The sequence below is a fragment of the Antrostomus carolinensis genome, unplaced genomic scaffold (genome assembly GCF_000700745.2).
Source record: "Antrostomus carolinensis isolate BGI_N321 unplaced genomic scaffold, ASM70074v2 scaffold2340, whole genome shotgun sequence".
Taxonomy (NCBI): Eukaryota; Metazoa; Chordata; class Aves; order Caprimulgiformes; family Caprimulgidae; genus Antrostomus; species Antrostomus carolinensis.
Window position 1 is genome coordinate 1,189 of NW_010287519.1, and position 13,077 is coordinate 14,265.

The 13,077-nt window shown below is 44.5% G+C and overlaps 1 protein-coding gene across 2 annotated transcripts in view; it reads right to left on the bottom strand.

Annotated features, from left to right (window-relative positions):
• Positions 1–3,964: 3,964 nt before the first annotated feature.
• The window catches only part of G3BP2 (G3BP stress granule assembly factor 2), an 18,418-nt gene continuing 9,305 nt past the window's right edge, over positions 3,965–13,077 (bottom strand). Inside the window, exons 6-11 of one of the 2 annotated variants that reach the window (XM_010163023.1) lie at positions 12,696–12,876; positions 11,608–11,706; positions 7,146–7,248; positions 5,528–5,656; positions 5,218–5,336; positions 3,965–4,487 (exon numbers count right to left, since the gene is read on the bottom strand). In XM_010163023.1, the coding sequence (XP_010161325.1) occupies positions 4,215–4,487; positions 5,218–5,336; positions 5,528–5,656; positions 7,146–7,248; positions 11,608–11,706; positions 12,696–12,876 (904 nt within the window). In that variant the 3' untranslated portion in view covers positions 3,965–4,214. The remainder of the gene's footprint in view (positions 4,488–5,217; positions 5,337–5,527; positions 5,657–7,145; positions 7,249–11,607; positions 11,707–12,695; positions 12,877–13,077) is intronic. The other variant, XM_010163030.1, reaches the window with a different exon arrangement.

A 13,077-nucleotide genomic window follows, 5' to 3' on the forward strand; every position in this document is an offset into this window, starting at 1 on the left:
CAAGGGAACAAGCCAGGCCACTGCAGCACCCAACTCGTTGCTTTCTGACACCCTCCAGCTGCCCCCGGCATTTCCTCCCTTTTCCCCCCGCTGCAGCCCCAGCCGTCACTCTGCACACGGATTCACTCTCACCTCGCTCCATTTCAAACACATAAAAACGAAAGAAAAAATAAATGTACAGGCTGCTTTCCGCACAGCCACTGCCAACGCCCAAACAGCAGCTCGGCTGCTGAGAGAACGTGCTCTTCAACCATTTTTATAACACCTAAGACTTCACAGCACAAGTAAAACTAGTTCCTGGCCGACCTTGTTTGGTTTCAGACACCATTACCTCTGCCGTCTCCCTCCTCCCCAGGCCCAGAGTTTGCAGATCTCCACAATTTACCTTGTAAAGCGATACAAAGGTCTGAATGCTGCAGGTCCTCGGGAGGTGGCACCAAGGGGTTCGTGTTTCTTCAGGGATCTTTGGTGGCAGCAGATCTTGTAGCTGTTGAGGCTGCTCCTCAGAGGAGTTCTTGGTGGCTTGGGCTTAGGGGATCGTCTACAAGCTCTTGTTTTTTTTCATTCCAGTATTTCAATTCACACAACTGTGCAACTTCTCAGACACTTCCCAACTGCCATTTAGCAGAAAATATTAGCAAGATATGCACTCAGCAGAGGGCTTCAAGACACAGCAGCCAGCAGCTACCAGAGACTTCACCCAGGGCAGAACAGCTCCACGTAGATTCCGTGGCTCAGACACCATTTATCCACGAGCAGTGTAAGAATAACCCTTTTACCAACCTTTCTGGGTAAATGCTGGCACTGGCAACGCCACCAAACACAAGGGAAAAACCAGGGACTACCTTGCAGTACAACAATCAGTTCCACAGTATCAAGAACAAGTGACACTGAAGTTCACAGCAAGCAACTCCCAAGATATGGGTTTTAAGACAACCCAGCTCACAATCCTCCCAGCACCACCACAGTGTCCATTTAAGCTGCAGCCCCAAAGCCCGACTCCGCAGCCCCCACAGCCCCACCTGGGACATATCCTCCCTGGACCACTCACACCCTGAGGTGAGAGGAGCCACCAGCCCGAGGGGACCAACACCTTCCCAGCCACCTGTGACATGGACAAACCACGTCCAATTTTCTTGCGTTCAGCCCCAGAGACCCAGGCCACGACCCCTCACAAGCCACGAGGGGACCGGGCATGGTCCCTCAGTGGCACCGGCAGGGTTTCCAACCCTTGTGTCTTCTTAAGCCGACATCGAGGAAAGGAGTTTACTCGGCCATGGCAAACCCAAACCCGCGCTTATCGACTCCAGACAAACACTGTGACCAAAGTACGTGACACGGCGCTACTACGGCTGCCACCATCTGACAAACCAGCAACTACCTTCTTAAAAACAGCGTTTTCTGTAGAGCAAGGGATGAAACGGTGCTCTAGAGCGACCTGCAGTCAAGAAAATTAGGGACATGGATAAATGCTGCAGACATCAGTAGTTTATTGGTATGTTTAGTCAAAACACATTCAGAATGGAAACTTAAAAAGTAAAAATACTTTCCACCTGCCACAATTAAACTAGAATCTACGAGCATATAATGCTTGACACGTTACAGCAATAAAGATGGTAATCCACTGTCTTGTATACCTACTAAAGCCAAGATGGTCAGCGAGTTTGGTGAAATCGAACCGTCATGACAAAACACTCCCACCATCCACACACCAGCAACTAACAGGAATGGTCAGTGAATCCCTTCCTCTGCTCTAACAGGTACATTTACTACCGAGAGGGTCGAGAACATGTAAGAGTCCACAGCACAGCAGGTGAGCTATCACCATGTAAACTTCTCTGGATGATGTTCCAAAGGTTGTTCGTGTCACTTAAACAAGAAGCAAGCCAGAAAGCAGAATGGCTCAGTAGCTCTTTGTAATACTCTGTTGGTTTTTTTGTTGTTGTTGTGGAGATTATTCCCACTGCCATTTGCCATACAAATGAATAAAGTGGCAGCAAAACACCACAGCACTACAAAAGAAAAAGAAAAAAACACAAAGAAAAAGGCTACAGAAAACGCACCGGTGGCAAAGTGCTGATGGATGACTGCAATTTGTCCAAAGGCTTCAAACCTAAGTAGTGTTGTTGTGTGGCGAGCAGTTCAAGTACTACAGAGTTCCAGGTAACAGCTGAAAATGCAAGACCTTCAATGAAAAACTGAAATATAAAAACGGAAACTGGAAGAAACATGCCCTGGAAAAAAAATAAGGAAGTGTATGAAAATAGTGCAAGACTTACCAGCGAACAGAGAAGACCTCGAGTCTGGGAGAAAACAGGCAGATGCTGCTTCGCTTTGCCTGACCTATCAGAAAAATACGTGCAAAATCTTCCAGCTTCCTCCAAACCAGCCAGCGACTGCATAATCCAGAGACAGATCGCTACCATGCCCTATCTGCTCCTGCTTGAAATTGCAAGTATTTTATTTGAGGTCTTCCGTGCTCAGAAGCAGCTTTAAGCGGTCACACTTCCGCACGGACGCACACGCAAACACCCCCCCTCCTTCGCTCCCGCCGCCTCGGAGCCGGGCACTTGCTGTGCGCCCCGGCATCGGGCCCGACTCTGCTGTCTGCTGCAGCTGCAGTGTAGGGGAACGTGCTCCAGAATGTCATCCAGAAACAGACCTCTCCACTGGGAAAACCCACCAGTCACGCCGAAGAAGAGGACGTCTCCTTTCTATCCTTCAGTCCGGAGCCACGCGAGTGTCACCTTCAGCTGAGAGTTATGTGCAAAATGAGTAGGAGTTTTCAGAAGAGCGCGAGTGGAAAATGCAAACACTTAAGAGCAGCTGTTTGTTCTCTGCAAACGGCGGTGTCCTCGTTTGATAAGCTCACCCTCGCAAAGGATGCTCAGTTCTACCCGTCGCGAGCTGGCCAAAAGCCTTCACCCTTCTTGACTGACTTCTGAAATTCACGCCCAAGAGAGATTTCAACTCCGTTTTCTTTAACTTTGACATCGATTAAAGAGAAGAGACAACCTGGAGACTACTTGGATGCCTTCTTCCTCCCTTCCCCCCCTCTGCAAAAAACCAGGCGAACTTGTTAATTGAAGAGCAATGTGGATGATCATTTTTGCAACGTTTACTGATTGAAAGATACTGCAAATTTTTTTTTTTTAATACAACTTTTCAATGATTTCCTTTAAATGCTTCGCAGCCGATCGGCTTTGCAGCACAGTAATTCATACACCATACTGTACAAAATCACCAGCAAGACTGGAATGATGTATTCATAGAAGGCACCATCATGCTTATTACATTACCAGAGAACTCAAATACAGTCAAGACAAATTTCACTGTACAATGCTTATCAAAGGGGAAAGGGGAAGGAGGAGTGTGTTGAGCAGCCATCCCTGTACTGAAGAGGGGCAGATAGAAAAATCTGACGTGAGCTATCAAACTTGTTGCGTACTCAGGGCTACGACTTTGAAACTCTGGGTTCTGTTTAGTTTACAGCTAAATGGATTCCTTCTGGAATAAACTTGTAGTCTTATTAAGGTTTGTGTGTGTACATCTGTTGGTCACAGCAAGCAGATCAGATGCCCGCATCATTTCACAAGCTATTCTGTCTGAGTAAGAGGATGAAGGGTTTTTTTCTCCTCCGATGCCTCCTGCAGATGTCAATATAAATGAGTTCAGAGTACCCATTAGTGCATTTTGATGAGTGCGTAAACACGAGTTTGTTTGGAGCCAAGTGTTCTAAGAAGGAAAAAAAAAAAGGCAAGCTTCTCCAATTGCACTATTTGTGTTTCCAACAGTAATAGGCAGAAACAGTAACACTGACACAAAATGTGCAGCAGAGGGTTTTTGACTGAAAGGATCTGAATTCTATGGGGCATGTCCTTTAGATCACTTCTGTTGCAGATAGTTAACCGGTCTTTTTTTTTTTTAATCTTTTTTTTATTATTATTATTATTATTTTTTTTTATTTTCAGTCCTCAATTCTCCAAGTCTACATTTATAAATTAACAGTGTGACTCCTGTTGTGAAACTGGGGAAAGAACGTCCACCTCAATTTAAACTGGAAACCAAAGGATGCTTTCACATCAAAGAAATGATCAGAAGGGCTGTGTCACATTCCAAAGCCAAAAAAAAATAATAATAAAAAAAAATTAACAAGAATGCAAACACGATGGATAATGTACCACTGCCAAGACCGTCTGCCCGCAGTGGAGATGTCAGCGACGCTGTCCAGTGAAACGGCCTTCCATTTGCCCGGTTCCTCGTCCAGAGCCAAGTTTCTGTGCCATGCCACCTCTCGGAGGGGGTCCTCTTCCGTCACGGTCTCGCATCATGCCACCACCCACTATTCCACGGGGACCCCCAGGGCCTCTATCATTGCGACGAATATCCCTACGATCATCGCCTCCGCCTCGGGTCTCTCTTTCACGAGCGGCTCTTGTTTTTTTCTCTTCTACGTTCAAGCGCACCTCACCCCGGAACATAATGGGCTTACAGGGAAAAGTGTTCAAGGCACACGTTAGTCACCGTTCCACAAAGTCCATTGACACAACACATGCCTCAGCCTGCCTTCACTTACACACGAGAGACAAAAGCTAACTGTCAGCAGTTCCCTGCAGCGCACAACCTTAGCCCTAGAGGTCTACGGAAAAAGGGAACAGCATTTTTAAATTCATTTGGCATGCGAGGAATTAAAAAGTCTTTCTCAAGTAAGGGCAGGGTTGTCTTTAGCCTTTTCACTTCAGGGCTAAACTTCCTGAAGACTTGCTCTACCAGGTTGTGCTCCCACATACTAGAAATGAAAACTGCTGCTTTCTCTTCTCCAATCCCTCAAGTCACAACTGCAAATAACCTCGCTCCTTTTTCTCAGCCCCAGGACACAGAATTCAGAGATGTGTGCGATGCCCTTCAGAAGGTCACGTACTCAACTTTCAGCTTAAAATGATCTCTAAAAGTAATCCTCGAGCTCCACGTGGCGTCTATGCGCAGAGCAAAAACCCTGATTTTGGTATGACGCAGTTTGAGGAAGGCTGGCACAGCTCTCCTGAGCTACAGAGCGCTCTCGACAGAATGAGTGTGCCCAAACTGTGTTTTTCTTACAGCTGTTGTTGAGGAATGAATGCTAGAAACAACAGCCACGCCAACTGGGATGGCCCACGCAGTACTGGGGGATTAAGGCATTCATCCACCCCCTGAAGGCTATTCAATGCCAATACTTACTTTTGCAACTAAAATTCGCTGGACTGGCTCAGAATCGTCAAATACCACGAAACCAAAATTAGGCAGTTTTCCTCCCACTCCTTTAGTATTTATGCGAAGTTCTACCACGTTTCCGAAGCCTGGGAAAACACAAGGGAAAAGCCACGTTATCAAAAACCACAGGGCCAGCTCGACCACCCCTCTGCTTGTTCCAGACAGCACCGGTAGTGTTACATCACGTGAAAGTTCCCCTGTGTGGCCCTAAGTGAACATCACGTGACTTCAACACAGTTTTTTCTTCTCAGTGTCTGCAGCCCAAACTGATACTCACTCATGAAGAACTCTTTGAGCTCACTCTCATCGATGTCGTGTGGTAAGTTCCCAACAAAGAGCTGGTGGCTGTCTGGATAGCGAATTATTCGACGATTATCCGACTCGTTCTGTTCCATGTCCCCTCTCCCTGTCGTCAACAGAAAGAAGAAGGTAGAGCCACAGAGGTTAGCAGATGTGTGTAGATTTGGATGAACACGTCTACGAACAGCACCAAGAGCATTCACTCAAACAATTCTGTACCTTCAGCTCGAGTGGGGAGGATACTGTCTTCCTCTTTACATAGTCCCCACGATTTTGTGATAATACCACAAAGTATTTTCTTTCTTTTTGTCTGGTTTCCCTGGTTAGGTTAAATAAATCCATGTTAACTAAAACATCTGGCTTACTGGGCAAGCTTGTTTAAGAGGCTGTTATATCTTAAATCATCATACTGAAGAGGAGCTCACTCACTACCTTTTAAAACGTACTTTTTAAAAAAAAAAGATTTGGATTTAAGTCACCTCTTCATCAGTTCCTTAGCACAACGCCAGTATGTTTACTTTGGAACTCAGATTAAAAACAATGTGTGTCAGTCACCTCTCCTGGCTTTCATCTTCCACCATTTTATCTCAAATACAAGCGAGAGTTCCTCATGTTCTTTCCAGCTAAACCAAAGTATCAGTATGCTTAGCAGGATGCAAAATAAAATCTCCCCAGTTATCTCGTTACTAAATCCTCACCTGCCTTTCAGTGTGGCAGCAGGACACCCTCACCCCTTTTGGACCTGAGGAATTCCAGCGTAGGCAGGTACCCCTTTCCCTCCTCAGCTTCCCCTACGAGCCCATTTACAGCACTTACCAGCTTGTTGGAAAGGTTTTGTCAAGCAGAGAGAGCAGCTCGCTGACTTCCTTTGAAAATCAGACCGTAGGGCTGAAGCTCTACTATTTGGTCACTGAGATTTCAGCTTTTACTCCCCTGCCTCTGCTACTCCCCAGTGTAAGATGAGAATGAAAAGACTCGGGCCCTGTTACATGTCTTCTGTATGACTTGTAATGTGCGTGTTTTCTAGCCAGACCATCCTCTAGATTTGGATACTCTGAATGAGTAAGGAAATGCAGAGAGCTGGCTGCTCATAAACAAAGTCAAACATGAGGCAACCAAGCCAAGAATGACATTTTAGACAATGACACAAGATGGAAAAATATGTATAAAATTATCAGCTGACTGAGGCTGACACGGTGGGAAGGTTTTCTTCCAAAACAAAAGCGCAACAACAGGTTTTTAAGAGCTCTCACTTCCAAGATTCAGCAAAATTAGAGGACACTGAAAAAAACATTCAAATTTCCATACCAGCTTTTCAGAACTGCATCGAGCCACATGAAAAGCACTCAAGCATATAAGCAAGCAGCCTGACTATTAACAAACATTTAAACAACAAAGAAGGTTGGAAAGAATGGCTGATCTTCGTAACAACTCATCACCAGCTTGGACTCCAAATCATATTCTGCCATTTCTAGTTGAAGGCACGGACAGTTTGTTATCAGCTAAGAACAATACAGGTACAGACGAGACTCATCAAGGAGACATCACCTCTCATTAACTAGTCCCAAGCAGACACACAAGCTGAACCATGTTACCTGGTCGAGGTCCTCGGGGTGGAAAACCCGGCCTTTCCCTGGGACGCTGTTCACGGACACGAGGAGGTTGAGACTGAGCTTCAGGTTTAGTTTCAACTCTTGGCTAAAACAGGAGGAGAACGTGCATCATTAAATATTGGCCCGGTAAAGAAAAAAACCCCCAAAACTCACCAAACCAAAAAAAAAAACCCCACAACACAAGACATAGATAAGTGGCATGCACAAAACAAACTCCAGAAGATATACATCCATGTCTGTGTGTTTGGGAATTCATTTTTTTCACCTCTAGAAATTCCTCTGTACCAATCCAGGACTGCAGTGTTCAGTTATCTCTGCTAAAAGGTGCAAAGCAACGTCCCTCAATCACAGCGTCTTTCCCAAAACATGGCTAAGGTGAATTTTCCATGTTTGACCAGGCAATGAGACCCCAACGCTCCGTTATTCAAGAGTCCCTCAACCTGACTACAAACCCCACAGAGATCAAATAAAGCTTCCTCATGCCAAGCTCAAACTTCACAGATTGGGAGCTAGTCCGAGATTAACAGAGATGGGTAAATCACATTTTCTGCCTGAGTCCCTGAGGGATTTTTTTCCTCGAGTGCAGAACAACTGTAAGGAAACTACCAAAAGGAAAGAGGAGAACAAAACAAAAGCCCTCAGAAGTGTAATCAGTATTTCTGATACAATAAAGCCACCTGAAATGACCAATATCTACAGACTACCTGATGGGGATATTCTTCAACTTTCCTGATGTCAAGATCATGATGCTCTGAGTACACCCTTCATAGTCTCAGGACCTAGAACACCTATTCCATTTTTTGCAAGCAAAAAAAGCTTATAAAGATAATTTGAGAAAAAGAGACAGAACAATGAAAAATATTTTTATGCAGCTTGTTGGTCACTGAAGCAATTTCCAACAGTTCTTAAATTCCATTTTCTGTGCAACAGTCCAGCAGCTGCTGCTGTGCTGGGTTCTTATCTTAGAAAAACAAAATTATCCTTAGGAGCATAAAGAACACTAGCCTCCAAGGAAGATTAAACACAAGGACAACAGCTATAGGCCCACACTGTACAGAGAAGTAGTTCATGTGAAACATCTCCCTTATTTTCCTTTAAGGACTCAAGACAACTGACAGTTCCAGCCAGAGAGTACCTCACAGGGGAAGAAAGACTGTGTTTTACATGAAACATGCAGGTATTATGCACCAAATAAACGTTTCAGTCTGCCTATCACTCGTGCTCTACCCAGCTAGGCATTAGCTTGTCCTTCCAACCATTTCTAGGACCATTTTTTTTCGATTCCAAGAATAAGCTAAAAAAATCAACCTTCTCTTTTCATTACACCTTCTCATGGGTCACTGCAGCTCCCCTGCCGTCTTGTACTCACACTCTTTACTGCATTATAAATTATACCTAAAAAGCAAAATACAATACATTGACCCCCACTTCTTCCATACTTAAGGCTATCAGGCTTAAACACTCGGTCCTTCCTTCGATAGCAGAGACTTGCCAAGTCACCGACGTCCTTCTATTAAATCCCAAACAGCAGTTAACTTCTACCCGCTTGCTTTGCATCTCACTGAACTTCTCAGCTGTCGCACAAACACTCTCTGTCTCCCCAAACAACAACCAGCTCATCTCATTAGTTGCTTCCCAATCAGTACCATCCCTTTTAACAGAGGAGGACTGCCCCTGCGCTCCCCGGCGCTGCCTGAAGAGGAAAAGCACTTGTGCAGAAGCGTGCTCCCCCAAAACACTGCAATGATCAGCAGCATCACAAGATGCCCGCTAAGGGCTGCCACTCACAGCCCAAGCAGCAGCGAATCCCAGCTCCCATGTCACAGAGAGCACACCGAGTGGACTGAAAGGCACAGAATAAGGATTTCAACAGACAACAGCAAGTAAAGGAGCGCTCAGCCCAGGAGCCAAGTGTGCCACAAACCCCAGCCTAATGGAGCTCTGAGAACAATTAAGGAAAAGGTGACATTGTCTCTTCTCTTCGGGAGCTCACGTGGGGAGGGAAAGGAACCTCCTTCTGCTGTGGTAATGCTACTGGCAGTGACAGCAAAACCAGCCACAGGTCAGCCTTTGCTCACCAACTTGGGAAATGGATATCCCCCCGAAACAGAGGAGGATGGGACAGAAAGAACAAGAGAAGAGGTGGCTCCAAAGGCTGGTACTATTCTATTTTTGAAATCTTACAGTTTCTCTAGAGTGAGATGCCTGCCACAATCAAAACACATACGTGCAAAGAACCAACTAGCCAAGCGAACAAACAAGAAACCACACTTGGCATGAAACAGAAGAAAAAAACCCCACATCATCTCACCAGAATTTCAGTAGCTAGGTTTAGATGCATACCTCAGATAGCTGCCACACTGGCCCTGAGGCAAACTGTGGACCACACAACTTACTAAAGGCACTCACCAATCACTTCCACAAAGAACAGTCTATCCAGAGTCCGAACAGATTTAAGGTGGCAGTGTCCATAAGCAGATCTTTCCCTGAACTCACCACTTCCAAGCCAGAAGACAAGAACCAGGGAGCACCCTGCCTGCCTGCACCTCTCCAGAACCCCTGGGACAGCTGATGTGTTAATGCAAACGGGAGGCCAGAATATTTGAAAATCCTATAAAGAGAAGTCCCTGCTCATCCCTACAGGCAGGCTGATTTCTAATCGCTCACAAGAAGAAAAAGAGCAAGAAATGCTGACCTGTTTAACTCCACAGCTGTAAAAAAACAAGAACTGAACTGGTTTATATCCAAACCAGTACGTATGTAATCCTTGGAGAGGTTCTGAGTTAATACTACAGGGGCTGTGTTTTCAACTTGATAAAAGATGAGGGTAAAACTGGAGTGATGCAAAGAAAGGAATGAGAAGGACAGTTAACAGATGCCCTGTAACATCACTTGTGCTGGCTACAACAGAGACACCCACCCACGAGTGCAATCTACTGTCCTCATTTACATGCACAGAATCTCCCATTAATGGATTCAAGGGAACAGGAAAAAGCTGTCACTGATCTGAAACCCCTTGCAGAAACTGTTCAGGTGCCTTTTCAGCCAGCTTTCTCTATACCATGTCTGAAAAGCGTGCAAGAAAAGGAACCAAAAACTGACTAATTCTGTCTCCAGAAGAGCCCAGAGTTCTAACTCTTGACACTTCAGTCTTGTTCAGAAACTTCTACACAAAAGTCACAGCCAAAGCAACCTAAAGGGCAGAAAGCATGACAAGCTGCAGAGGCAACACAAAAGAGTCTCAGGGGACATCTATAAGCTATATTCTGCTCTCTTGTACAGATAATTTTAAATTATTTTTGCAGTTATATTACCAAAAACCACAATCCCTTGACTGCAAATAAATCAAAACCAATTTTGGTTTTGCAAAAGGAAAATCTATTCTGTACTGGAAAAACCACAGTTTTTATGGCTCAAATACCACCTAAATGCTCAAAGGCCTGTTGAAGCTGATGAAGACAGACAGGCTTCCCAACTCATTACACAGCCATTATCTGATTTCCATGGCAGCCCTGTCAGACCAGAAGCAACACCATACAAGGTGGTGTTGGTTTTTTTGGATTTAATTTTTTTTTTCACTTGCATTTGGCTGAAGGCAATGCTAGACAGGTTCCTCTGTCAGTTAAAAAACAGTGGAAAAACAACAGCTGCAATAATCCAGCTGCTTTCCTGAAACTGCAGTCTTTTAAAAAGACTGCACTGACCACGCCTGGGACGCAGGGTCAGCAGAAGAGGTTAAAGCACACATTTTCTATTTTGAGGGTTTTATATAGATGGAGGCAGCTGAATTGAGAGTCTCAGACCATTTCACACCAGCTTGGCATGTGCAGGCCGTGAGCTATCACCCGGTCAAACTTTCTTTGCTCCTTCCCCTCCTCACCCAGTCAACCTAGGAATGGGAAGACAGCATTGTCCTGGCAAGGAAATGTGAATCCTTCCATTCCTCACACAGTCATAAGTTGGTACAGGGTTCTGTGACAAGTTAATTATAAATGGATAATGAAATCCAGCATATTTCTATAGATGTTAGCCTTACAAGGCAGTCTTGCACCTCCTCAGAAATGGTGCCATCCTTTTTTACTGTTGGGGCACTTCTGCCAATGACATACTCCTTTCAAACACACTTCAGAACACTACCATTTTGTGGGGGGTTGGTTTTGTTTTGTTTCCCTTGTAAACCAAACCATATCCCATTAAGAGAGGTCAAAAAAATTTCAGTAGTGATTTTGTGTTTCTGTATGATCAGATTTTAACGTCACCATCACCCAAAGTCACACTTGTTACGTGTACGTGCCTTCGCTTGCGACAAAAAGGTGAGTGCATTAACATTTAAGACACAATTAATTTGTGCAATTTAAGTCAAACAAATTGATCTGTTAATTTAAAAAACTGAAGCAGTTTGCAGAAGTAATGAGACAATCCAAGGTGTTCACAGATGGGTTACCTGTGAGACTGGTGCTTTAACATGGGGTGGAATTCCAGAGGAAGAAACAGTACCACTAGGAGGCAGGTTTTTACTGGTCACTGAAGCCCAAGAGAAAGCCTGCAGGAAATGCAACAAACCTAGGCTACTAATCATGGCAAACCACTGACATTCCTACAGGGAAACTCGTCTGCTGAAAATACACTTTTGGTTCATATTGGACTATTAAGTAATTGTTGTGCAAGCATTACAACAAGATACAGAAGGATTTGCAGTTCTAGCCAGTTCTAGTTCTGTGGACTCCAACGGCGTGGAGCGAGTGTGTGCCGTGACCACTATCACTACTTGAGTGAGCCCAGTTCCCTCAGCATCCCCAGATTGCTGCTTTCCGTGCTGTAATCAAACCTAGGACTGAAAACCCTGTAGTGTTAAGTGTCTTCTGCACAAAGAAAGAAAGTGGATGCCAGAAGTTAGAAGTAAAAACAGAAAAGAGAAAAAGGATTGGAAATAAAAAAATATGGGAGACACTCTGGAGCTAGAAAATTACCTCTTTCCAGCTTGCACCAGTTCCTCCCATCTCTGTCAAACTACCTAAGTGTAACCATACCAGATGACACATGGTGTGCATGGTGGTTTTTAAGATGAGGCATCCTGCCTCGAAGGGAGACAGTTGATGCCCCCATATTGATTTTGAACTTCTACTGCCAGCAATTTTGCACGTGTTAATGCATTATGTTTGGTTTTTTTTATCAAGGAAGAGCAGTGGTTCCCATTGTATGAGATTTTTGTTGGTGGTAGCTTGAGGTGTTTTCTTAACATATGTTAACTCCACAATTAAAAAGGTTTACACATGCATTAAAACCACACACAAACACACTTTACTTTACAAACAGACCATTAAATTTAAGATAGGTGACTTGAGCAGCACTTAAAAATAGCATTTTTTCCTTTTTTAGTGAAACTTCACATGTTTACGAGGTCAAGGTTCAAGCTTGAGTGTTCATACAGCATGACACTGAAAAATGTACCAGTGTGGCCACTCAGAAAGGCTCAGTTCAAAACCAAATCTCCTGGTTTACCTAGAAGCACAGATACGACTTTTAACTAACCTTTGGTGGTTCTTGTGGTAGTGAAACAGGTTCTACAGGAGGTGGAGATGGAGACTTCTCTTCTAGCTCCTCAAGGGTCTTTTCTTCTACTTCAGCTTTCAGCTCCTCGGTTTTTGTTTCAGATTCCAGTTCTGGCTCAGGTTCATGAGACGATTCTTCTAGTGCCTCCTCTATCCCATTGCTACAATAATCAAATACGTTTTATGCAGCTTATCAATCGCTTTGTATTTGATCATTTTTTATAAGCTATGCTACAGTAACGGCTGGTATTAAAAAGATCATTCTGGTTCCAGTTGCTACCATAGAGTACCTACAGATACAGTATGGTGAGAGGTTAAGTTGTACTCCTTAGTTGCACACAAAGCCAGAGTTTACTCCTGCT